At 39.0% G+C, this 27,343-nt stretch overlaps 1 protein-coding gene across 1 annotated transcript; it reads left to right on the top strand.

Annotated features, from left to right (window-relative positions):
• Positions 1-3,033: 3,033 nt before the first annotated feature.
• LOC127629471 (protein lin-37 homolog) lies at positions 3,034-19,128 on the top strand. Its single transcript, XM_052106570.1, has 8 exons — positions 3,034-3,342; positions 10,844-10,887; positions 11,059-11,088; positions 11,682-11,767; positions 15,373-15,530; positions 16,862-16,993; positions 18,454-18,527; positions 19,050-19,128. Exons 1-8 carry the CDS (start codon positions 3,034-3,036, stop codon positions 19,126-19,128), a joined length of 912 nt encoding a protein of 303 aa, XP_051962530.1.
• Positions 19,129-27,343: the final 8,215 nt, after the last annotated feature.

Raw genomic sequence — 27,343 nt, 5'->3', positions numbered from 1 at the left:
CTGGAGCCCTAGCTTCAAAATGTATGTTTTTAATATTTTCCACCAGATGGTGCCATTTTACTCGTGTTTAGCCTATGGAGCAAATACATGCTTTTTTCCTATTTTCTGTTTGCTGTATTATAGAGCCAACTGCAGGCCAACTGAATAAATGATGCAGCTAAAATTGTGTGGGTGTGTTGGTATGGATGTCAGAGATAGAGTGCGTTTTTTATGTGTGTATTGAGAAATATGCAAGTGTGTAAAAACAACTGTGGCATTATATAAACACACTGCCATTTAAAGGGTTAAAATCTTGAAAATTAATGCATTTTTGGTAGTTGAAAGTTGAAAATGGAAAATGGAAAGTGGAAAATAATATTCATATATAATGTTATTATGCCAGTTTTTTGACACAGACATTTTTGTCCTCTAAGGTCCTCCGAGTAACTTTTTTTAAACTGACGCACAAGGGTTAAATTATATTAGATGAATAAAAGTGATTCTGATATGATTAAAACTAAATTGCCTTTTACTTCTTTTCGGTTTCTTTTCACTGAATTGGAGTCAAGAGAAAGTGTTAACAAAATTACTTATTTTTTTCTTTCAGCTCATCCTGTGCTTAGAGCAAGATGTGTTTATCCAACAGGAAACACACACATGCACTAAAAAGATAAACGTGTTAGGCAGCAAAATGTACACTTAAGGTGTCAAGCTGCTTTTATGTGTTACACATGTGACACAGTTACTAGATTGAACCTATTAAGATGGGCATGTCAGGTCTGCGGACAGGCTCATCAGTGTATACTGGGGAAGAACAATTAGAGCAGCCCAGACATCCACTGCTGAGAGAATGCTCAGTGAAAACACATACATTAGTTGCTAATTCTTTAAAAGTTAAGACATCTCTGATCTCATTAAAAAAGCAACATGAAACGCCATTGTGTTTCTAGAACACCCCTGTAGCTCTTAATTGTGCAACACATACATAGGCTTGGTTTCCAACCTGAGCATTCAGTAATGACAATCAGGAAAGACACTTTCAACATGCCATTAGTCATTTATCACTGTGAAACTACATTTCCTCTGCACCGGTCAGGGTGACTGTGTGTTTATGTGTGGTGAGGGTTTCGCCTCTTCTGCAATAAATGACTGGTCCGCTCCTTTAACTGCAGTATCTCAGGTTCTTCTGGGTCACACATGGGACAACTCAGATAACGTCTGGAGAGAATTTTAAGGGTGGAGATCCATAAAACTGTTAAAATCAACAACAAGTGTTGCTATTTTGATGTTAGGGTGAAGACACATTGTATAAAAGAGTCTGTTAAATTAATAAATGCGAAATGTTTCAGTCCTCCAGGCAAAGACAAAAAAACTGAACATTTATAAAATAAATAGCAGACCTCTCCTTGACAAGCCGCATCATTCCAGGCGGTCAGCCAGGAGCCCCTCCCCTTCACAGTCAGCGGTCTCCGACCCCACCTTTCAGCAGCTGTTAGGGGTCTCCTCCACCCCTGACCGCTCCAGGCGGTCGGATAGGAGCCCCTATCTGCTTCGTTGGAGTGGATGGTAGTGGCGAGGACTATACAACGGCTCATCCCTCCTCCTTCTTGGGTTTCGGCACCAGAGTAACATAGTTCAATGGAAAGTAGGAGGCGAGAACCGGCTTGACAATATAAATAAGTTTAATAGGAAACTGAACCAAAAAGACAAACACACATAGGTGTCGGACAGCTGTCCGTAACTCTCTCTCTGTCTGCCAGTCCGCCCTCCCACAACAGCAATGCTTCAAAGCCTATTACTGAGGTTTACGGACAACCTGGCAGGAAAAGTTTCCATCAGGTACATTCAATCATTCGGAAGACAAGACCATGAGTGAGTTCCTGTAATTCAAAACTGGGAAACTATGCCAAGGGTTGCATTACAGTTGTCTGCTCTTTCTGGAGAATTTGTGAATACATAAATGTTTGACACTTAACAGACACTTCATATCAGTGTGGTATTATATGCAAGAGAGTTCTTCTTCCTTAAATGCAGAGGCATATTTAGAGCCATAAAATACCAGCAATGGTAGCGCTCTAAATAATGAACACTCAAAAACTGTCCAGCTACCACCACGAGATGGCAACAGTCATCCACCACACAGTCTATCAACAAAGAACGTGAGGAAGAAAATACTATTTTATAAAGATTTTATAAATCTGCATAGATTTCTGGATCTCTCTAGCAAGTTTATTCATCCCCACAGTTGCCTTTGAGCTTCCTCACTTATGTGGCATGATTTTAGTGCAGCTGCTTTGGTACAATATGTTTTGTGAAAATCATAACTGTATTAATTATTACTAAAAAAGTAAAGTAGATTTTTCAGAAAAAACATGCATTGTTGATTAATGCAAAGTAAATATTTAATACATGGTACATTAAAGTAATTAGGTACTTGAAAACATGCTAACAACTGACTGCACAATATAAATAACCAGACTCTTAAAGAAAGCCTTAATATGTTGTTAAAATGACATTGGCTGACATTTAAGCAAAACTCATCAGCATACTGAGGTCGAGCACACCTCAAGCAGGAGATAGAGGGGTTTCAGCATGTAGTGGCTTTGAGATGGGTCTGTGGTGCTGGCAGGAGCATCCTTTATGAAGTTAAGTGGTTCTACAGCATATAAAGTACACACGAGCACACACGCACGCACGCACACACGCTGTCATGTTCCTCTGTTGTCTGCCCTGTGTCTCACTAGTCTATTGTTAAAGAACTACACTTCCCAGTATCCACCTGTCATCACTGCCATTTTGTTCATTGTTCTCACCTGTGTCCAATTTAGTCATCACTCCCTGTGTATTTAAGCCCTGCTTCTTGTTTTCTCCTTGTCTGTCGTTGTATGTTGTCAAGCCTGGAATGTTTCTCCTGCCCGACTTTACTCGTTTATGTTTGTTTCCCCATCGAGGGTTTTTCCTTTGTGTTTTGCCTGTTTACCTTTTTAATAAAAGTCTGCATTTGGATCCGCGTCTCCTCGCTGCCTCATTCGTTACAGAACGACAGACCAAACCATGGATCTAGCGACTTTTTTCAATGAGCTGGCCCAAGCGAATCTGTCGATCCGCGAATACACGTACTTTTTTGTCGCCGTGACCAGCATTGGTGGATGGAGTGAGGAAGCGCTGAAAGCGACGTACCGAGTCGGCCTGCCTACGCGCCGGTGGCAAGAGTCGCCCGGAATCGAGGGTTACACCTGGTGGGAGTACGTCGATCTAATCTTGTCGACGTTCGCAGCTGACGAACCTCCCCTCTCGATCCCGGGTGTGCTCTCCACGGGAATCAACACCTCCACGCTGCCAGCTTGGTCCGCTCCAGAGCCGGTGTGCCCAGCTTCCTCTGCTCCTGCGCCAGCGCGCTCAACCTCGTCAGCCCGAAGGAGGAGGAGGAGGAGGAGGAGGAGGAGGGCAGAAGCTTCTGCTCGCTACTCCACGCCTTCCACGGCCAGCGAGCCAGAGCCCTCGCCTGCCCCGGTCTGCGAGCCAGAGCCCTCGCCTGCCCCGGTCTGCGAGCCAGAGCCCTCGCCTGCCCCGGTCTGCGAGCCAGAGCCCTCGCCTGCCCCGGTCAGCGAGCCAGAGCCCTCGTCAGCTACGGTCAGCGAGCCAGAGCCCTCGTCAGCTACGGTCAGCGAACCCAAGCCAACCCATACCACGGTCATCCAGCCAGTACCTGTCGCCTCCGACGTCAGTGAGCCAGCGCCTGTAGCCTCCGACGTCAGTGAGCCAGCGCCTGTAGCCTCCGACGTCAGTGAGCCAGCGCCTGTAGCCTCGACCGTCCCTGAGCCAGCGCCTGTAGCCTCGACCGTCCCTGAGCCAGCACCTGTGGTTTTGTCCGTCTCAGTGCCAGTAGCCATGACCGTCCAAGAGCCAGCGCCAGTAGCCATGACCGTCCAAGAGCCAGCGCCCCTCGAGCCTCCCAGGGCTCCTCCTTCTGAGCTTTCCAGAGCTCTGCCTTCCGAGCTTCCTGAGCTTTCCAGAGCTCTGCCTTCCGAGCTTCCTGAGCTTTCCAGAGCTCTGCCTTCCGAGCTTCCTGAGCTTTCCAGAGCTCTGCCTTCCGAGCTTTCCAGAGCTCTGCCTTCCGAGCTTTCCAGAGCTCTGCCTTCCGAGCTTTCCAGAGCTCTGCCTTCCGAGCTTTCCAGAGCTCTGCCTTCCGAGCTTTCCAGAGCTCTGCCTTCCGAGCTTTCCAGAGCTCTGCCTTCCGAGCTTTCCAGAGCTCTGCCTTCCGAGCTTTCCAGAGCTCTGCCTTCCGAGCTTTCCAGAGCTCTGCCTTCCGAGCTTTCCAGAGCTCTGCCTTCCGAGCTTTCCAGAGCTCTGCCTCCCGAGCTTTCCAGAGCTCTGCCTCTCCGAGCTTTCCAGAGCTCTGCCTCCCGAGCTTTCCAGAGCTCCGCCTTCCAAGCTTTTCAGAGCTTCGCCTCTCAAGCCTCTCGAGCCTTCCAGTGCTCCGCCTCTCAAGTCTCTCGAGTCACCCAGGGCTCCTCCTCCCGAGATTCCCAGGGCTCCGCCTCTCGAGCCTCCCTCTGCTCTGCCTCCTGAGCCTCTCGCGGCTCCGCCCCCTGAGCCTACCGAGCTTTCCATGGTTCCTCCTCCATTGGCTCTGCCTCCTGAGCCTCCCACAGCTCCGCCCCCTGAGGCCTCTGAGCCTCCCGAGCCTCCCTCAGCTCCGCCTCCCGAGCCTCCCTCGGCTCCGCCTCTCGAGCCTCCCTCGGCTCCGCCTCTCGAGCCTCCCTCGGCTCCGCCTCCCGAGCCTCCTACGGCTCTGCTCCCAGAGACTCCAGAGCTTTGTAGGGCTCTGCCTCCCGAGCCTCCTTCGGCTCTGCCTCCCGAGCCTCCTACGGCTCGGCTCCCAGAGCCTCCCGAGCCTCCTGACCTGGCCCCTATCTTGTGGCCTCCTCCCAGGGCCCCTGACCCTGTTCCTGACCTGTGGCCTCCTCCCAGGCCTCCTGACCCGGCCCCTGTCCTGTGGCCTCCTCCCGGGCCCCCTGACACAGTCCCTGTCCTGTGGCCTCCTCCCAGGCCTCCTGACCCGACCCCTGTCCTGTGGCCTCCTGCCCCTTGTGCCCCCCTTGGACTCCCTGCCTGCCCTCTATGCCCCCTTGGACTTCCTGCCTGCCCTCTGTGCCCCCTTGGACTTCCTGCCTGCCCTCTGTGCCTCCTTGATCTGTCGGTTTGCCCCTTGTGCCTCCTTGATCTGTCGGTTTGCCCCTTGTGCTCCCTTGATCTGTCGGTTTGCCCCTTGTGCTCCCTTGGTCTGTCCCTCTCTCCTTGGATGATTTTTTGTTTGGAGTATTTCCTTTTTTCTTTTTTCTGAGGTGCGTCTGGAAGCCGCTCCTTTGAGGGGGGGCTATGTCACGTTCCTCTGTCTGCCCTGTCTCTCACTAGTCTATTGTTAAAGAACTACACTTCCCAGTATCCACCTGTCATCATCACTGCCATTTTGTTCATTGTTCTCACCTGTGTCCAATTTAGTCATCACTCCCTGTGTATTTAAGCCCTGCTTCTTGTTTTCTCCTTGTCTGTCGTTGTATGTTGTCAAGCCTGGAATGTTTCTCCTGCCCGACTTTACTCGTTTAAGTTTGTTTCCCCATCGAGGGTTTTTCCTTTGTGTTTTGCCTGTTTACCTTTTTAATAAAAGTCTGCATTTGGATCCGCGTCTCCTCGCTGCCTCATTCGTTACACACACACACACACACACACACACACACACACACACACACACACACACACACACACACACACACACACACACACACACACATCAAAAACATCCTTTTCAGCTCAGCAAATTTGAATATCAGATGACTTGGACAAATTTGAATATGTAAAATAAATGTATCTGGCTCATGTCATATCCAGCTTTAGTGTCGACTAAGCTTGAAAATATGCGTATAAATATAAAATGTCTGTCAATTGATTCAAATTTTTTATCGAATTAATCACATGATGTGGTTATTAATTCATTGCAAATAATCATGTAACAATATTTACTGAGAAAATCAGGATCATCATATGACCAGGAATATGTATTAAGAAAGTAAATAGGGTCATAAATAGTGATCTCATGTTTACTTAACAGTAGGTCCAGTATTAAATATCTGGGTTTGCAACTTGAGGGATGGAATGTGGAAGCTAGTTTTCTTCTCCCTCAATGGCCTGACGCTGTCTTTCCTCTTGACTCTGTGGCTTTCCAAAATGGAAGAGCTCAATGTACCTTAATAAGATTTAATTGCAAGAAGGATGTCACATAATGGAAAAGCAACAACGTTCCTTTAAACACATAAAGACTGCATGTAAACATAAAGGTAAATGAAGACTGCATTAAACGCCTGATCACAACACATTTGACACATTGGGACTGTGCATCATCAAACGTGGCAACATTTCTCTAGAATACCAACATCCCCTTAAAGAATGGAAGCTAAACTGCTGACATATCACTTTTGTGGTTTATTGCAAAACTGAATGGTTGGCCTAATTTAAACAACTATTGACAACAATACGTTTAATGGTAAACTTTAAAACTGTATTGTTGCCCCTTCGCAAATCTGCGCCTTAAAACTATATTTACCAATCATACCTTAGCAACAGTTGCAACATAACATTAGACAAGGTTTTTAATGCAAGTCTTTGGAAGTCCATTAAAAAGAATAATAAAGATATTCTCTAAAAATACAGAGGAAAAATACATTTGGCCTTATTCTTGAAACACAAACAGAAAACAATTATGTGTAAATCCAATCATACATAATTCAATTCAGAAATAAATGTTTTTGTTGACAATACAACTCATACAATTTACACAGAAATGGGTTCTGTTGGTGTTTAATAAAAAAGCTAAACTTTTTAATAGCTAAAATGTTTTGGAAGGGTTCAAACAGTTGATAATCATCAAAATCACAACGGAACTAACTGAACACATCCTGATTATAATCAATTTCCCACACTTTGCAAGAAAGCAGGGTTCTTTGCTCCACTTGTCGCTGTTACTACAATGTTTCTCACTGGGCTGAGCTTCAGGGTGAGAAGACATAGTGTTGACCATAGAGCAACTCAGGTCAGTAGACGGCTAGGATTCTGAGAAGCTCAACTGGTGTTCTGTAGGTATTGGAGGGAAGAGAAGCAAACTGTGATCTTTCATGGAAGACCTGACCCTCTGTTCTCAGAGGTGACGCTTGAGTTGGAGGATCTGGAAGGCTGAGAAAAGAGAAAAATCACATGAGAAAACTAATACAAATTCGCAAGTTACAGCCTTTGTTATTGTAACGTTGCTAAGATTTTGCACCAGCTTTTAATCACATTGGGTGATCTGGATCGTAACTGACAGCTTGTTATTGCTGTTCGGAGGAAGTCATGTGACTGTCATGTGAATGTGTTCAGGATTTAATGTTTGCTTACTACCCATTGAATTAAAGTAGTCCGAGATGATAAAAAATACAAATCTTTTAAAATCTAGCTTAAAACACACGTCAAGTTCAAATAAATGTGTCCAATTTGGCTTCATTATGATAATAATAATAACAAAACATTTATTAATTAATGACTTTAAAAATGTAAGGTGGTGTAACCTTCAAGTAGAATATATTAAAATACTTTCACATATTAAAATATGTGAACTGTTTGGAATTAGCTGGTTTTCTGCATCAATTGGTCATAAAATGTGATCCCATCTTCATCAAAATTACAGACAAACCAACCATGTGCTTAAGCTAACACACATGGTAACACATAAAATTATATATATATATATATATATATATATATATATATATATATATATATATATATATATATATATATATATCTGATGCAGTAAAACATCCCCAAAACATGCTCCTTCCACCATACTTCACTGTTGGGATTTTTCATGTTGGTTTATCACTGCCCTTTTAACACCAAACATAGTACTGGGTAGCTGAACCAACAACATCCGGTCCGTTGCAAAAGCTGCAAGGGGGAAACTCTAAGTTTCCAATTAAATTGTGCACACAAAGTAGTTCCACACGTGCAGTGGTTAAATAGCGCTGCATTCATTCGATTTACACATGTGTGCCAATCCGAATGACCCATACTGAAAATTTTCGGTATGAAAACGAGTACCGTTACACCCCTCCCTATCTGTAACTGAAAACCATTGATTTTGAATACTGCTGCATCCAAGCCACTAGGTGTCACTGTAAATCCTAGACAATATGAACTTAAACATTACTGAGTGCACCTTTAACCAACAAAATAATAGTAATGAAGTATATACAATTTACTCAAATGTACACATATTTTTAATAAAAGTAAATTAATCAAGTAGTGAATAATTTAAGTCATTGTATCCTCAGCTGAATGAAAGTGAAGGAAGAGGATCCCTGTATAATGCTTCATTGTAATATCAAGTCTGAGAAAACAGGTGAGGGTGCACACCAAAAGCTTCACATGACATTTTGGATTTTAAGTATTTGGAATGTTTTTGAGTTATGGTACTTTCTTCAAATCGATAAGATAGGTGTGGGTGAGAATCATATCAATATTTAAGTCCTTTTTAGCTATAAATCTCCACTGTCACATTCTTAAAGTGAAAGTGGAGATTTATAATAATAATAATACAAGATTGAAATATTGATCTTTTTTTTCTCCCACACCTTTCTTACCACTTTGAAGACAAAGATTAAACAACTGGCATCATATGGATTACTTTTATGGTGCCTTTATATGATATTTGGAGCTTGAAAGGTCTGGTCACCAATCCCCTGCAAGATTAAAAAATGAGATGGACCTTCAGAGCTGAGATATTCTTCTAAAAATCTTCATTTGTGTTCAGCAGAAGAAAGTCATAAACATCTGGGATGGCATGAAAGTGAGTAAATGATGAGAGAATAAAAAAATTTCAGTGAACTATCCCTTTAAATAACCACATTAACTATGATGCTGTATTCTGGGTAGTGCAAGAACCCAACAAAATAGCACACTAGTGTCAAAGAGGAACCTAAAACAGTAAGAAAAACATATTTAATGTGAAAAGATGACAGAAATGTAAACAGCATTCTTATGCAGAGTTTACACTACACAATTTTAAGCCTGATATTTGCTCACTGACAGTTTTGTTGAGATCGCAGACAAAAGCCTGCAATCATAGGCAAATCGGAGCTCGCTCCCATGAGCGACAATCGCAAAGTATGAACTATCAAAGATGCGATTTGAGAGAATCGCTGACGCACCGCCGATGTCAGCGAGATATCAAGAATGTTAAATATCTGGACCTGTGTGCGACTCCAAATCACGCAAAATTAAATATGTTTTGACTGACTACAACTGCAGCGTTGAGCTACAGCCAATGAGAGAGCAAGAAACGGGGTGGGAAGTTTCAGTGGGAGTCCTCATGTACCTGCAACAGAACATCTACTACCATGGCTGCGGTATCAAGAAAGTCTCATTGGACCGAAGAAATGGAGGAAACATTTGTGGAAAATTGGCAGGAGCACCAGTGCCTATTTGATGTTTCATCTGAACTGTACCACAACCGGGTGGAGAAAGAGAAGTCCATCCATCCATCCATCGTCAACCGCTTATCCTGTGTACAGGGTCGCAGGGGGCTGGAGCCTATCCCAGCTAACATTGGGCGAAAGGCGGGGGACACCCTGGACAGGTCGCCAGTCCATCGCAGGGCCACACATAGACAGACATACACTCAACATCCCCCCTAGGGCAATTTTTTTTTTGGAGACACCAATTAACCTAGCCTGCATGTCTTTTGGATGGTGGGAGGAAGCCGGAGTACCCGGAGAGAACCCACGCAGACACGGGGAGAACATGCAAACTCCACACAGAAAGGCCGGGGCAACCAGGGTTTGAACCCACGACCTTCTTGCTGTGAGGCGACAGTGCTAACCGCTGCACCACCGTGCCGCCCGAGAAAGAGAAGTGTTGGAGAGAAACTGCCAATTCTCTTGGACAGTCAGGTAAACAAATAGGTAGATTTTTTAGAAGGAGGTACTTTTTCATATTGTAACCAATAAAGTATATGATGCCTTTAGGTGATTAAAAAACATACACATCATATTCTGAAATGCATAACATATGGTCGTGCATTTGTTTTCATATCTCGTATCACTTTGCGTGTGTACTCTGTTGTGAAAGATAATTTGGAGTCCAGGCAGAGTCGTCGGGGATTCGTCAATAGTGAAATGTTTTGTAATGTGTTCACCCCTGTCGCCGATTCGTCGTGTAATTTGAAAAAGTTACGACTTCAATGACAAGACAAGACAGTTGTGTAATATGAACGGTACCAAGATCTGACGTCTTTGAAAGCTGTGTATTGTGTAGGAGGCATTAGCTGCTTTCCCAGAATCTTTGGAACCTATTTGGAATATGTTTTTGACTTTACATGGAAATAAAGAATAAAATAATAGGACAACAGGAAGTGTTTAGGGAATGTGGCCAAAGAGACACATAATGACCATTTAAAGCATCTCAAGGGACTCAAGTTCCACTACTCAAGACTAATACTTGTAAAGTGTTGTCTATTAGCTTTCTTTGTTACAGCCCAGCATTTATGTTAATCTAATGTCAGTCTAATGATCTTGTTAACTGCTATAATTACATTGATTACATTTCTTCTCAGAACCCAAAATACTCTCATTTCATAGCAACTTACGTTAAATAAGCACCAGCAGTATTGCTTTCATTCTCAGATAACCTTGAAATTGATTCAGTAAAGGGAAAATTGTCTGAGAAATGTGTCTTAGTAATTATTGGAAATAAACAAATTAATCCTTGCATTTCGGAGGGAAATTGGCATGTAAATAATCATCTGTGCTCTCTTTTCTGGTCCAGAGAGTAAAACGAGGAGGATTCGGGGAAAACAGTGGCAAATTCTTCGAGCAAGTATGCACTTATCTTTGCGTGACTAACATAAATCATAAAACAGTTATCAACCAATGGCAGAAAAGTGATGTTTTTAAATACGAGCCATACATTTAAGATATAAAATGGTTTGTTTAACAGTCCTATGTATTGCAGATGCTTCTTATTCTTTCTCTCCTTTCTCTTTAACAGGTATTTGTCACCTTCCTCTGTTGGGAAAAGGCAAGCAAAATGTTCTCTGTTCTTTATTAATTTATTTTTAATGGATGTGAAAGCATTGGATTTGTTTAATGATCACATTAATAACAATCGAAAGTAGTCCAGCAATGCATTTTATAGCATGAAATACATAATTGATTAAATTAGCCCTTGAAAACAAAGGAATTCTTTATCTCATATGAGATAAATAGGCCTATTAGACACTACCAAGCTGTATGTGAAATAACTGTGTTTTCTTGGTCTGGAAAAATAATAGAAATGTAAAACGTTTCTTTAACTATAAATTGCACTTACATTGAGTAAACTTGGTCGCAAGCCATAGTGATGTCCAATTTGTGAGCAAATAGTTCTTTTCAATGAGTTGGTCAAATCATTCAAAAATTGGTTTAAATGATACATTAGAGAATTAGTCCGAATTTGAATTATTTTTTAAAATCCTTATCCAGTAATCACAAATGACTGGAAAGGACATTTAAAAGTAATTAAAGTCACTAGTCAAAAAGTGTGGGAACCCTAAGACCCTTCATCATTTGAAGAACGCTTTTAAATATTTGCATATCCAATCCAAACAAAACATGCACTTTCGCCCCTCACAGACCATCATCACGACTCCCACAACATAGACGGAAGAAGCGCAAAGAGATGGATGATATCTTGGCTGAAACCAACCAGCCCAAACAAAGTAAGAGCCAAAAGATTAAACGTATGTGAGACGCCTGTGTAATAATTAACTAAAGGAAAGAGCAAACTTAAAGTAAACTCGGCAAAAAAAAAATAAACATCCTCTCACTTTCAACTGCTTTTAATTTCAGCAAACTTAACATGTGTAAATATTTGTATGAACATAAAGATTCAACAACTAAGACATAAACTGAACATGTTTCACAGACATGTGACTAACAGAAATTGAATAATGAGTCCCTGAACAAAGGGGGGTGGGGGATCAAAAGTAACAGTCAGTATCTGTGTGGCCACCAGCTGCATTAAGTACTGCAGTGCATCTCCTCCTCATGGACTGCACCAGATTTGTCAGTTCTTGCTGTGAGATGTTACCCCACTCTTCCACCAAGGCATTTGCAAGTTCCTGGACATTTCTTGGGGGAATGGCCCTAGCCCTCACCCTCCGATCCAACAGGTCCCAGACGTGCTCAATGGGATTGAGATGCGGGCCCTTCGCTGGCCATGGCAGAACACTGACATTCCTGTCTTGCAGGAAATCATGCACAGAACAAACAGTATGGCTGGTGGCATTGTCATGCTGGAGGGTCATGTCAGGATGAGCCTGCAGGAAGGGTACCACGTGAGGGAGGATGATGGCTTCCCTGTAACACACAGCGTTGAGATTGCCTGCAATGACAACAAGCTCAGTCCGATGATGCTGTGACACACCACCCCAGACCATGACGGACCCTCCACCTCCAAATCGATCCTGCTCCAGAGTACAGGCCTCGGTGTAATTCTCATTCTTTGTCGATTAATGAGAGTCCAACCATCACCCCTGGTGAGACAAATCCGTGACTCATCAGTGAAGAGCACTTTTTGCCATTGCTGTTGCCGGTGATGTCTGGTAAGGACCTGCCTTACAACAGGCCTACAAACCCTCAGTCCAGAATCTCTAAGCTTATTGCAGACAATTTGAGCACTGATGGAGGGATTGTGCGTACCTGGTGTATCTCGGGCAGTTGTTGTTGCCATCCTGTACCTGTCCCGCAGGTGTGATATTCGAATGTAACGATCCTTTGCAGGTGTTATTTCACGTGGTCTGCCACTGTGAGGATGATCAGCTGTCCTTCCAGGTAAAAAGAAATGGAGGATTTGGTTGCAAAATGAATGTTATATGGAAGGATTATGTTGACCAAAAACAGGTACTTTGTCGAGAGTGTCTTGCAATTGTTGCCACAACATGAGGAAACAACCAATTTGTTTGATCATTTAAGTCAGCACCACAAATCTTTGTATGTCGAGTGCAAAGCCAGATCTAAATGCAGTCCAAAGCAAAAAACTATTTCAGATGCCATTGCCAGAGTTAAATCATATGAGAAAGGTTCCAAACGGCAGAGAAAAATCATAGATTCAGTAACATTTCACCTTGCGAAAGACATGGTACCAATTAACACGTTTACCAAAGAGGGTTTTAAAAACATGATCTGGTCGCTTGACAAGCGGTATGTAATACAATCATGAAACTATTTTTTAAGTTATTTCTTTTATAAACGTTTTATTTTATGTTGTATTTTTGTAAACCACCCAGGGTTGGTGTATCTATGTAGGTTTGTAATCTAATTTGTAATGTAATAAAATGTTAAATTACTTATTTTGTCATTCACATTAATGCCCTATTGTGATGAAACTTCCTTAGTGTAATGCTCTGTTTTAACCTGGTTGGAGTACAGAGATAAAGACACCACACTTCTTCATTCACAAATGAGCCCCTTTATTTTAGGGTAAGCAACATGCATTATTAATATCATAACATGTTAGATCATTGACTTTAGGGTGAATTGATAGAGGAGTATTACATGAATACAATGGAACCATGGTGATTATTATAATAAAATAAACTACTCAAAATAAGTCAAAAGTAAAAAGTCATTTTCAGTTTCTTTTTTTAATAAAATTGTTCCATGAAAATGCAGTTCCCTACAAAATCACCCCAATAATTCTAGAATAATTAATTCTTCTCAAATAGAGCTATTCATGTCATCTGGCTATGGAGGCCCAAACCTGCAAAAATAATAAATGAATAAATGTCTTGATTAAATTTATTCCTGAATGTATTATTGTATGACTTTATTCCTTTATTATTTTCTATATTTATTTTTAACTTTGTATTTATTCATTTATTTTGCATTGTTTTTTATTTTTTATTTATGTGTTCATTTATTTTTATATCTATTTATTCCCACATATATTTATTTTCATATTTATATATTCCCACATATATTTATTTATTTATACATGTATTTTATTTTTACTATTCTGTGTGCAACATGGAAATGAGGGAGGCGGTCCTTACGCAGCTCCAGTGCATCATTGGTCAAGAGATCAATAGTACTTATCGGAAGCAAATAAGATGGACACCTTAGCACTCCCTGACTCGCACAGATTTTGAATGTGTGTGGAAACGTTTTGCAGAGAGTCTAACAATCCAGATGTGCTTCGACATTCATACCGGCATACAGCTCTCCAAAATCATCAATAAGCACCTCTATTCTAAATGAAACATAGTTATTTGATTTGTGGTTATCGACTTCATTCGCTAAGTTGCGCAACTCTCTAGATATATGTGAAGCATCAGCTATAGATTTATTTTTATTGCCGAATTTATACATACATACATACATACATACATGCATACATACATAAACGATCTGGGAAATGAAGCATGGCTGTATCTTTTACAATGAACAATCATAACAACAGAAAACAATATTATGAATTTGCAGACATCAAAATATGAAGTTATATACACAGAAAAAAAAGAAAAGGACAAGGATAAATCATATCATTTATGAAACTTGCTCATTTTGTGGTTTTGTTGAAGAAACAGTTGCCCATTTATTTTGTGATTTGTAGTATAACCAATAAATCATGGATTGACTTTAGCTCTTATGTTTTTAGCCCCACAAATAGCTATAGTTTACACGCAATATGGCTATGACCTAACGTCACATCAAAACAAGTCATGATTAATCGAGCACATGCTTCAATCTACAATAAGCCAATGGTAAGCTGGACCCGCCCACATAATTATCATACAAGAGACAGAAATGTAAGAGTAAATATATAAATAAATAAATGTTCGAATATTTAAATATGGAAATAAATTAATGCATAAATAAATAATAATAAAACAAAAACAAATGAAAGAAAAAGTAAAAAAAAAAAATAAAAAGAGAAAATAATAAATAAAGGAAAAAAAGTCTACAAACATAAATTCAGGAATAACTTTAATTAAAAACTAATTATATTTGTTTAATTAAGACATTTATTTATTTATGTATTTATTTATTATTTTTGCAGGTTTTGTCCTCCATATCTGGCGAAGTCATCCTGTATTTTTTCATATCGCAAATATATCGAAGAAAAACAAAATATAGCAATGTCAGTTTTTCCAATATCGTGCAGCCCTAGTATATTTCCAATCTGTCAAATCAGTGTAGAAGAAAGAACATTCTGTGTTTTTTTTATATCAAGCGTAGTTTTGGAAAATAACATTTTATGTTTATCTTGCGTGATTCATTTCCCGTTTTCTTACATTCCTCATGTTACTTTTATTTCCATCAGATGCATATATCATCAAGTTATTTGACCGTAGTGTTGACTTGGCACAGTTTGGCACCACCATTCCACTCTACCCCATCTGTCGGACATGGATGAGAAACAACCCTGCTGTGCAAGAGAAAAATTCCCCCAGCCCCCCTCACATCTCTGGAGAGGATGAGGTCATACCTACTGATTTTAAATGCTCACCAGCATTTGCCATTGACCAGATCATTTAGCTTGTCAGCATAGCACGGTTTTATTCCAGACTAGAAATGCACATGGAAATCTAGTGTGTTGATTTTCTCAGATGGTGATGTCCAAATGTGGAAAGCACAGATAATCATACCAATATATCCATGTCAATGAACAACATACAGTATAATGATGATGTGATCACGTAGTTACTGGTTTAATGTTTATGTGGCCTTTGACTTTTTGTCACACTATTTTTTATTAAAAATATATTGTGGCTATACTTTTGAAACAGTATGATACTTGTCTATTTTAATGTTTATTACAGTATTTAGAGGAAGCTCCATAGACCCCATTTATTAAAAAAGGCTTTTTTTGTTTTTACAACTTGAGGGATGGGTCTAAATAATTTTTCTTTGGAAATTGACAGGATGCCAAAGATGCTATTAATATAACTTTAAGGTTCTGTAAGCATTTTTAACCATTCAACTTCCACAAAACTGAGATGCTGAATTAGCCACGTCCCCTCTTTCCAAAACCTTGCACTCCAGAGATACCTAATGAGCTTTATTGATGCCAACATTTTGCAGAAACAGTTGTTAAAAACAACAGCATGACATAAAAAACAACATGGCATAAAAATGGCAGTAAGCCTCAATAATTCACTGAAACTACAATACAATGAGAACTCGCAAAACGATTGACTGGTCAAAAGCGTCAGAGACCGCGGCCCAGGGACACATTTTTGTTTGCTGTTTACAGAGTCTAGAGCTGTCACAGACCAGTGAGATATCTCACGAGACTTATTTCAGTAATATCTTTCAGGGAGTGTGAATTTATTTTTTGCATACATTTCCATGAAAAAAAATCGCTTACAGCACCTTTAAGTTGTAATTCACCCAGAACATTCCTTTAAGGAACAGTTAGCTCTCCAATTACCTCTCTAGCAGAGGTGTATCCTTGAAGCAAACAAAGAATAAAGCATCATGCCTTGGCTCACTGTGGCATAATATGTTATATCATTGTTATTTAACCTTTTAATTGTGAGGATATCATAACTAAATCATTGTTGCTAAATATGCTGCTACATCCTGCTTCAATTTCCCCTCTGAATTCACTTACCCAGTGGAGTGATACATTTAGCTTGTTTTCCTTTTAATTTGTCCAGATGGCTCCTGGATCCATTGAGGACCATCCTTGCTTCCACCAATTTATAAAATGGTTCCAGTTTATGCCATGAGAATTATCACAATAAAGGGAAACTTTTGAGAAAAATGAAATGATTGTTTCAAGTGCTCTTTGATTCTCGTTCTTTCAGATGACTGACACGTTGAACGACAAAGGTCAGAACGTGTCCAGGCTTCCTCCACCTGTTTCCTGCTCAGTCAATTCTGCAGGGGAACCTGTTAATCTCGGAATTCCTTCTGTAGAAAAACCTGCAGAGAGCCAGGTAAATTCACTGCAGTCTACCGGAAATGCTTATCTTTATTTAATAATCTGTAATTGTATTTAAGCAACTCCTTTTGACAGGAAGTTAAAGTTGCCTCCAAACTGACAGCACTAATGCTCACTCTTAAAGGGACAGTTCACTCAAAATGAAAATTCTGTCATTATATACTCACATTTATGTTGCCCAAATACCCATATAACTTTGACCCTGTTTACACCTGGTATTAAGATGTGTTTCGGGTAAACTGATAACCTGTGGTCAGCCCTAAATACAGGTCTAAAGGGGTCTAAAACTTTTTTGATCGGATCACAAAAACCCCATACGAATGTGGTCAAAAAGGCATGTGACCATATCACATTTGAGGTGTAAATGCTAATCCATCCTATATACGTCCCGACAGCAGTGAAGCGCCACCCCTCACCTGTGAATCAACCACTGCGCCACAACAAGGGTTTAAACTTTGCCATTTACAAACGGCTTTAAAAGGAAATTCAGTCTGAAAAGTTTACATACACAATCACAAGAACTTCACGGATCTTCTTCAGTGTGTCTGATATCAACACAGATGACAAGCACAAACACCTGAAGCTCCTTTCATACAGGTAATCCACTAAAATAATGAATAATTCTGCTTGACATGTTGCGTTTGTGCTTAGATTAAATGTCAACCACATCTGGAAGAAACGGCATGACATTTTTTTTTTTTGTGCTTTCTTTGTCTTTTCAGATTTTTTTGCACTGTAATATCATTCAGTAACACACTGACAAAGTGATTGATGCATGTTATCATTAAAAAGAGACCTCCTCTACAAATCCGAACACAAATGGTCGTAGAAAATGCATTTAAGTGATCAGGTGTAAACAGCAATGTGTCTCACCTGACTACATGTGATCGGATCACCCGAGACGCATCGTAATACCAGGTGTAAATGGGGACTTTATTTCTTCCATGAAACACAAAAGAAGATATTAAGCAAAATGTTAGTGTAAAGGGATTTCAATGGAAGGGAGGAGGCGAGAACCGGCTTGAAAATATAAATAATAGTTTAATGAGAAACTTAGCACAAACACACACATGATGGACATGTCCATAAACAATCTCTCTATCCCGCACTTTCCTCTGCAGTCGGCCCTTATCCCTCTCGGAGGCTTGATTAGCCTAATAAGGGACCGGGTGTATAGACTCAAGACCCGGCCCCGCCCTCCGCCCTGTCACAGTTAGCCTCATTCACTTTCATTCCATCTTTTCTCTGTAAAATAAAATTAATAGCTACTGCCGAAGTTACCTGCCTATCCATAAGGGTTTGGAACAAAATGAGGGTGAGTAAATGTCATTGATGACCAATTTAACATTTTTGGATGAACTATCCCTTTAATTGTGTACTAAACATATCCGTGTCAAATTGTGCATTGTATTTTTTATTTTTTTCAGTTCCTAAGCATTTTTTTTTCTTTGTCAGTCTTTAGAAACTGCTGTAGGGGCGTCACCTCTTATCTTCAGTCACATCAAACGCTGGAAAAATATTAGACAGAAGTATGAGTTATTCTTTGTGAAATATCCTATTTGTTTTTGATTAGTAAACAAGTGTTATCATTGCCACATATACACTATATACACAACAATCAGCCACAACATTAAAACCACATGCCTAATATCGTGTAGGTCTCCCTCATGCTGCCTAATCAGCTCTGAACATCGAGGCATGTACAAACAAGACCTCTGAAGGTGTCCTGTTGTATCTGGCACAAAGATGTTAGCAGCAGATCCTTTAAGTACTGTAAGTTGCGAGGTGGAGCCTCCAAGGATCGGACTTGTTTTTCCAGCACATCCCATAGATGCTCAATCAGATTGAGATCTGGGGAATTTGGAGGCCAAGTCAACACCTTGAACTCTTTGTCAAGTTCCTCAAACCATTCCTTAACAATTTTTACTCTGTGGCAGGGTGCATGTATGTGTGTGTGTATGTATATATATATATATTAGTAAATCTTTGTATTTGGATATTTCCTAGAAAAATCACATATGTTTATTATCTTTTGATTCACATGTGTTTAGGTGGAAGGAGGCCTCCAGTAAAAACCAGCTAAGATACAGCGAGAGCATAAAAATCCTTAAGGAAATGTACGAGCGTTAGTTTACACATCATCACTTCTGAACAAATGCTGATGTGTTAAGGGAGGGAAACAAAGACACTCAAATGCCCTTGTATGAAGCCTTCAAAAATTAAAAAAAAACTGTGTGTGTGAGCTATTGAATTTTGTTATGGCTATGTTTTTCTATTTCAATAAATCTGCAGTACTGTCCTGAAGAGGAATTTAATGTTTTGGTTTGAAAAATTATTAATCAAATGTTGAATAATATTCCTTTAATGAATTTAAAAGAGTTTGACAGTTCTTGGCTTTTTTCTGAACTGTTTGCCCTGCTAAGTATGTGTTCCTTACTTTACTGTCTTCTACCCACTGTCTAACTCTCTATGAAATGTCTGTAGTAATACAGTGTGAGAGTAAGTAAACACAAACATCTATTGCATGGTTAATGCATTTTGAGAATGTATTTCATGAGAAATGTTTACGTAAAGGATCCAGTCATGCATTCATGGAACATACACTTGTTTAGATTGCTTATGTGTAAAATTTATCACATGAGAAAATCACTGAAAAAACCAAAACAATAAAAAATCTGTCTATTTTAATGTTCAGTTTAAACCAGTCACTGTGTAAATTCTTAAGGAAATTCTTATTATTTTATATTTTAGAGGGGATCTGTCCCCTCTGGACATCCAAATTTCAGTCTTTATCTAAAGCTGGTCTGTCACAAGGTGGTGGATTTCAAGGCTGCAGTTTGTGCTTGTTTTACAAGCATGTAACTAAAAGTGCTGCTACATCTGGGACTCGGTTACCATTTATTCTCTGCTGCAATTATTAAACAAAGTAGACAAGAATAAACCCAAGAGGCTTAAGGATTTTCGAAAGTTAATCATTAAACTCAAATTATATTATGGCATATGGGACGCTGCAGCTGATGGTTAAAGGCTACAAAATAATGCTGATGATCCGAGCTTTGACCAGAGTTCGTTTAGTCTGAGCCCACACAACCATCCATGTGCACAGGCATCGGTCCAGACTGATTGTTGTCAGCTGAAAAATGCTAGCCAACATGTTCAGCCTTGGCACAAAGTGAAGAAACTTAAAAAATTGAGTCATTGAAGTCCCTCTCACCATATCCAGAGAAAGGTATACAACTGGGGTTAAGATGAAAATGAAGTCTGCAATCGCCAAGTTGAGGAACCAACTGGCGTCTTCGTTTTATAGCCAGTCACAAATATGACAGTCCCATTTCCAATGAGACCCACTATGAAGATGGCCACTTGTTTTGCATGGTGGAAATGGGAGTGGTGGTGGCGCAGTGGGCTAAAGCACATAACTGTTAATCAGAAGGTCACTGGTTTGATCCCCACAGCCACCACCATTGTGTCCTTGAGCAAGGCACTTAACTCCAGGTTGCTCCGGGGGGATTTTCGCTGTAATAAGTGCACTGTAAGTCGCTTTGGATAAAAGTGTCTGCCAAATGCATAAATGTAAATGTAAATGTAAATCAATTCACAAACGACCAAAGTTCAGCCATGCAATTATATGTGGCACAAGCTGATATGTTCTTGGACATCATTTAATGAAACATGAAATGGGGAAAAAAATTATAAAACATTTTTTTTCAATAATAAATACTGCTTTTTGTATAAGTTTTAAAATTATGAAACAGCAAAATTAAAAATTAATGTACAAAAAAAGAAAAAACTTTGGACAATGCAAATTAAATCATAACATGTACAACAACAACCGAGAATGACTGTGTGTAAGTATATTTTATCAGATTGGACTAAAAAAAACTTGCCCCCTACTTTTTCCAATAATGTAAAAATGTCCCACCATTATTAAATATATTCTATATAACAACTATACTCGTATGTAAAAAAAAAACACAAAACTGAGTTTGCTTCATTCTTGGAGTTGCTTGAAAAATATATGACAGTAACATAATTAAGAATATTTCAAAGACTTTTTCTGCCTTTCCTCAGGTTTGTGTGTTCTTTTTTTATGTTGGTTTTGACAGAGAACCAACAACTGTCAACAGGTGTAGTGGTGATATAGAAAGGGGGAACTATTTTAGATAAGTATTAAACTATTTAACATAATGTTTTGTGCCTTCTCATTTGTTTCAAACAAGGAAATGTGGCTCATGGAAATATGGTAATTTGACCTTTAGCATTACATACACAATACAAAACCCCATTGTTTTGATAATTTGAATATTTACAAAACTAACAGACAGTATATTTATATTTCATTTTTAGATGGGAGAAAATTTAAAACAATGTAGAGACAGAAACGGAAAAGGAAAGAAAAGGTATTTTTTTCTTATTCAATACATTCACTATCCCATCACATTCTATATAGAATAAACTAGATTAAAAGCACTTTAATGACAGTAGTATTCTGAAGTCAGAGTGGTGACACACTATACCTGAAACATCCACAAATCCAGAAGCAATAGGAAACAATAATTATGAATTATTGACCTGTTTTCTCACTGTCATTTGAATGAAATTCACACATTTCAAGTCACACTTTTCCATCAAGGAAAGGTCTGATTCATGCATCTTTGACACACCAACAATTTTTGTGTTATTTAAAATAAAGATAGATGAAAACTCAGCATAAAATGTTCAACAAACATCAACAAAACAGTTAAAAGTTAAAAGGTGATGGGTACGGCAGGATGTTACAAAGCAAATTATCTCGTAAAGTCCCCCTGAATTTACTTGACAAGCACAATTTTCCTTCCTGAGTTGACATGTTTCCTTCAGAAATGACCTACCTGACCTACTGTGAGCTCCAAGGTTGTCAATTGATGATTTAAAGGATGCTTCTGCTGAAGTTATCAGTCTGCATTATTTCCACTCATTTAAAAAAAGAAAATAAATAATAGTAGCCTAATAGCGGAATTCTTGGAGAACTAATACATTACCCTAAGAGGGAAAATCAACCAATCAGAAAATCATGGAAACCAAACGGCTGCAATGCTAATTACAATTTATACATTTTCTATGGCTATTGCTATGGAATATCTTTAGCGTCTGAGAACTGCAATGTAGATCAGAATCAGAATGATCTTTAGGTATGCTTGCACACTCAAGGAATATGTCATAGGAACAGAGGCTTGAGTTATTTAGACACGCAATGTGTAGATACCATCTTCTTCTCAGGAATAGAGGCGTTCTCCCAAACATTGATGGAATGCCAGGCCTCACCCTCTGTGGAACATTAGGACACAAGAGAGCACACCATTAGCGCATCTAGTTGCCGACTATTATAGTAAAGTCAGGAAGTAAATTCATGTTTCAATTCATTGATGACATGAGGTAGATCATAATGAGGTAGATGTGTTGTCCAGTCATGTTGCTTTTACGAACCATAAAACAAAGATAATAACAAAAATCATCATAACTAAGATCTCTCTCTTAGATTACTACTTGTGATTAATCAATCCTCCATATAATCAAATGGTTAAATAGGGTACATGATTCAAATGCAATACAACATAAAATGCACAATGAGTATTCACTGTTTCTGTACTCCTGGAATGGGCCAAACCCTCAGTTACCCCTCAGATTACATACATATTACTTGTAACTTTTAGGAAAAGAGAACAGAACATTGATTCGTATTTACATTTACATTTATGCATTTGGCAGACGCTTTTATCCAAAGCAACTTACAGTGCACTTATTACAGGGACAATCCCCCCGGAGCAACCTGGAGTTAAGTGCCTTGCTCAAGGACACAATGGTGGTGGCCGTGGGGATCGAACCAGCAACCTTCTGATTAACAGTTATGTGCTTTAGCCCACTACCACCACCACCACCACCACTCCCACTACACTAATATAATAAGAATAAGTGAGGATTATGAAATATATTGTATAACTTTCAAGAGCAAAGAGGAATTAGAATTGTTCCTCTTCAGGGCAATAATGTTGTTCAAATACGTTATTTACAGATATACAGTTATGTGCAAGGTGATTTAATGAATTGTGCAGAAGAGGTAGGATATGTCAAATGCTGGCTGGGTCCCCACAATGTAGTATAAACATGTACAGAGAGAGAGAGAGAGAGAGAGAGAGAGAGAGAGAGAGAGAGAGAGAGATAGAGAAAGAAAGAGAGAGAGAGATAGAGAATGAAAGAGAGAGAGAGAGAGAGAGAGAGAGAATTTGAATTTGAAAAACACCTTTATTACAAATTCTCTCTTTTGTTTTTTTTTTTTTTTTAAACTTAAAACAAACTAATTAAAATAAATTACATGAATTGAATAAAACAAAGATTGTCATTTACAACAGAGCACAAAGCCCCTCCATAACACCAAACATCCTCAAACATGGCAAGACATGAAGTAGCTTTATAAAACCTAAAATCAATCAAAATTCTTGACTTCACCATGGCACTAAACACAGACAACAGATTAAAATCCTGATTTTTTTCAATTTTACCTTTTCGACTCATATATATTGCCATTTTACTTTTGCCCAAAACAAAATTTAACAACTGACACTCTCTCTTTCGTCTCTTTGTATATTTAACCCCAAAGATAAAAGCTTGCATTGAAAAATCTTCATCAAAAGACCCAAACAAATTTTGTAAAACCTCAAATAAAGGTTTAAGTCTATGACAACTCATAAAAACATGAAAAACAGTCTCCCTTTGTGAGCAAAATGGACATTCATGGCCTACCTCAGGATTCAACACAGATATAAAGGCATTTACAGCAACAATACAATGTAAAATCCTCCACTGCAAATCTCCAATTTTCTTATTTAATGGTGGCTTGTAAAAATTCTCCAATTTGGCTTAAAAACTTCATCCAAACCTAACACCCTTCGCCAAGGTGTATCAGTTTTTCCATTTAATGCTTTTTTATTAAAACACTTCACACATGACTTGTACAATCTCTTTCCATTCACATCTTCAAAGTTCAAAACCACTACTTTTTCAGCTTCCAGAAAAATTCCACCTTCCTCCTCTAAATTAGGTGAAACCATCAACCTTGGAAAAAAATCATTATCATTGGGAGTAATTTCTCCCTCACAATGTTTCTTAAGTAAATCAGTCTCTTCCTCTGTAAGGATAGTCTGTATCTTTCGTAATAGTTTTTCAACCACTCGAGTGGATCTAAACCCCAATTGTGTTGCCACCGCATCCACTTCAATAAAATCTGGTCCTGCCAGACTCATCAGTTGACGAAGAGTCACCACTTTAGCCTTTACAAAGGCTTCTGTCATTGACACTGATGCATTAGTGATGTCCAGTCTCGCACCACAAAGCAAAGGCTCTTCCAACAGCCAATACAATGATGTGGGAACGCTTCTCCTTTGGAGTTTAAAAAGACTCCATACTTTAAAAAGATTCCGATAAAAAACTGGAAGTTTCTCCACATTTAAAGTTTTTGGATCCAATAAAAATAAGGATTTGTCCAGAGATAGACCTGCAGCAGTTTTAAAAATAGCACTTGCCACTGGTCTCCAACTTGCAGACTCTGGGCCTGTCAGGAAACGTTGTATGAACTGTGCACTGAAAAGTTGCTGTCCTACTTTGTAGATGCACAAGCCCTTGTCCACCTTCTTCCTTGGGTAAGTACAAGATGTTATGGATCACCCAGTGCATCTTATCCCAGAAGAAGTCTATCAACATTGATTGTATCTTAGCAAGAAAAAGTAGTGGTGGGTCAACACAAGTCAGTCGATGCCAAAGAGATGAAGCAACAAGGTTATTAATAATAAGGGTTCGACCCCTATAGGACAATATTTTCTTAATCCACTTCCATTTATCCAAGCTGCCCTTTATTTTCTCAATCATCCCTTCCCAATTTTTTAATTGAAAAGACTCATCCCCCAAATAAACTCCCAAATACTTTAACCCATCCTTTTTCCATGTCAGCCCACCAGTGAGTTTGGGGGGCACTGTCATCCGCTCTCCCACCAAAACTGCTTCACTCTTTGACCAATTCACTTTTGCAGCTGATACCATTTCAAACTCATCCAAAGTTTCCATTAAAAGGTTTACATCATTTTGCTCTTTTACAATTACAACAACATCATCAGCATAAGCTGATAAAACAAAAGAACGTTCACAGTTCATCAATATGAGGCCATTTAAAACCCTTCTCAATCTTTGCAAAAGTGGTTCTATTGCTAATGTATAGAGCATGCCTGATAATGAACAACCTTGCCTCACTCCACGCTGAACCTTAAAAGGAAAACACAAGCCACCATTAAATTTCAACATACTCTCAATGTCATTATATAGTACTTTAATGTAACCTTTAAAAACTGAATTAAAACCAAAGGCATCTAAAGTCTTCCATAAGTAATCATGCTCTACGCGGTCAAATGCCTTTTCCTGATCAATGGAAATCAAGCCAAAATTAACACCACAAATATTTGAAAAAACCATCAGATCTCGGATTAAAAAAATGTTATCAAATATAGATCTTCCAGGCACACAATAGGATTGGTCAGGACTAATTATATCATCTAAAACTTTCCCTAATCTAATCGCCAATACTTTAGACAGAATTTTATAGTCAGAGCACAGTAAAGACACTGGTCTCCAATTTTTAATATCACTCAAATCTCCTTTCTTTGGAAGGAGTGTAAGAACTGCTCTCCGACTACTAAGTGGTAAAAAGCCACAGACCAAACTATCACGAAGAACTGCAAGCAAGTCTTCTCCTATAATGCCCCAGTATGCTTTATCGAATTCAAAAGGAATCCCATTTATCCCTGGAACTTTCCCATTTTGCGTACTCTGGAGAGCTTCATACAGTTCAATTAAAGTTATATCTTCACTAAGTTTTGCATTAGCACTTTCTGATAAATTTGGCAGATCTTCAAAAAAGAAACCATCAACATCTTGATCTATCCTAAGGTCAGAACTATAAAGATTTTTATAAAATGAAACAGCTCTTTTTCTCATTTCGACTGGGTCTGATAACAGAACCCCAGCTTCAGACCTTAAATTCTGAATATAACGTTTTTGACCGTTCTTTTTTTCTAGTCCGAAAAAAAACTTTGATGGAACATCCATCTGCTCCACATCCTGAAAACGTGATCTGACCAATGCCCCTTGTGCCTTTCTCTTATATAATTCAGACAGTTCTGATTTTTTCATGAAAAGAGAATCTAAATGGTCTTGATTTCCTGTTTCTTGAATTAAAACTTGAATTTCTATAATTTCCTCTTCTAACTTCTTTATAGACTGAGTTAAAACTCTTGTGACATTTAGAGTATATTGTTGACATAATTGCCTATTGTTTACTTTCCCAATGTCCCACCATTCCTGTAAAGATGAAAAAATATATTTTTGTTCTTTAAAAGACTCCCAATAAAACCTAAAAACATCTTTAAACTGTAAATCTGACAACAGAGACACATTAAAATGCCAATAAGAACTACTTAATTTAACAGAACTAGCAATCATTCTACACACAACCAAACTATGATCAGAGAAACCTACTGGAAAAATTGAGCCATTTACAAAAAAACTAAGATGATGTTTAAAAACATAAAACCTATCTAACCGTGCCATTGACAACACATTTTCACGAGCATGTGTCCATGTGTATTGTTTAACGTCATGGTTAAAGTTTCTCCATACATCACCAAGCTCATTCCCTTCTATCATTTGTATCAGTTTTCATGTGAAGCCATATGTGGTTCTACATGATTCCTGTCTATATTTCTTTCGACACAATTAAAATCTCCTCCCACAACCAAAAATTCTTCATTATCACATTTTTCTATTACTGTATTCAATTGATCTAAAAAGCACATTCTTCCTATCTGTGAGGTTGGTGCATACACACAAATAAAAACAAAAACATGATCTTCAAAATGAGCTTTTATCTTTAACAATCTACCTTTTACAGTCTCCTCTACTACACAAGATGAGGGAGCAAAATTTTTATTAAACAAAACTGCAACTCCTCCACTAAGTGAAGTATTGTGACTCAGAAAAGAAGACCACCCCATTCCTTAGCCCATTCAACAGCAATTTCCACATCACTATGTGTCTCCTGTAGAAACAGGACATCAATTTTATTCTGTTTCAGCTACTTCATAAATCTGAGCTCTCTTTCTGCAGTCTCTAGCCCCATTAACATTTAAAGATGCAATGCGAATGTCACTCATAAATAAAAAGAAAAAAGAAAACAGAACACCGAGAGCAAAGCATCCAATAAGGGCATAAATACTAAACCACTTCATCATCATTATTCAGTTGGAATTGAATTTTTGTGACG

Source organism: Xyrauchen texanus, chromosome 36 (genome assembly GCF_025860055.1).
Source record: "Xyrauchen texanus isolate HMW12.3.18 chromosome 36, RBS_HiC_50CHRs, whole genome shotgun sequence".
Lineage (NCBI taxonomy): Eukaryota > Metazoa > Chordata > Actinopteri > Cypriniformes > Catostomidae > Xyrauchen > Xyrauchen texanus.
The sequence above is the reverse complement of the archived record's forward strand: the minus strand, read 5'-3'. Positions and strand labels throughout refer to the sequence as shown.

Coding starts and splice junctions, on each gene's coding strand:
- LOC127629471 (XM_052106570.1), top strand. CDS start 3,034: ATGGATCTAGCGACTTTTTTCAATGAGCTGGCCCAAGCGAATCTGTCG. Junction 11,768..15,372: donor AACCAACCAGCCCAAACAAA/GTAAGAGCCAAA, acceptor TATTTCCATCAG/ATGCATATATCATCAAGTTA. Junction 15,531..16,861: donor ACATCTCTGGAGAGGATGAG/GTCATACCTACT, acceptor TCGTTCTTTCAG/ATGACTGACACGTTGAACGA.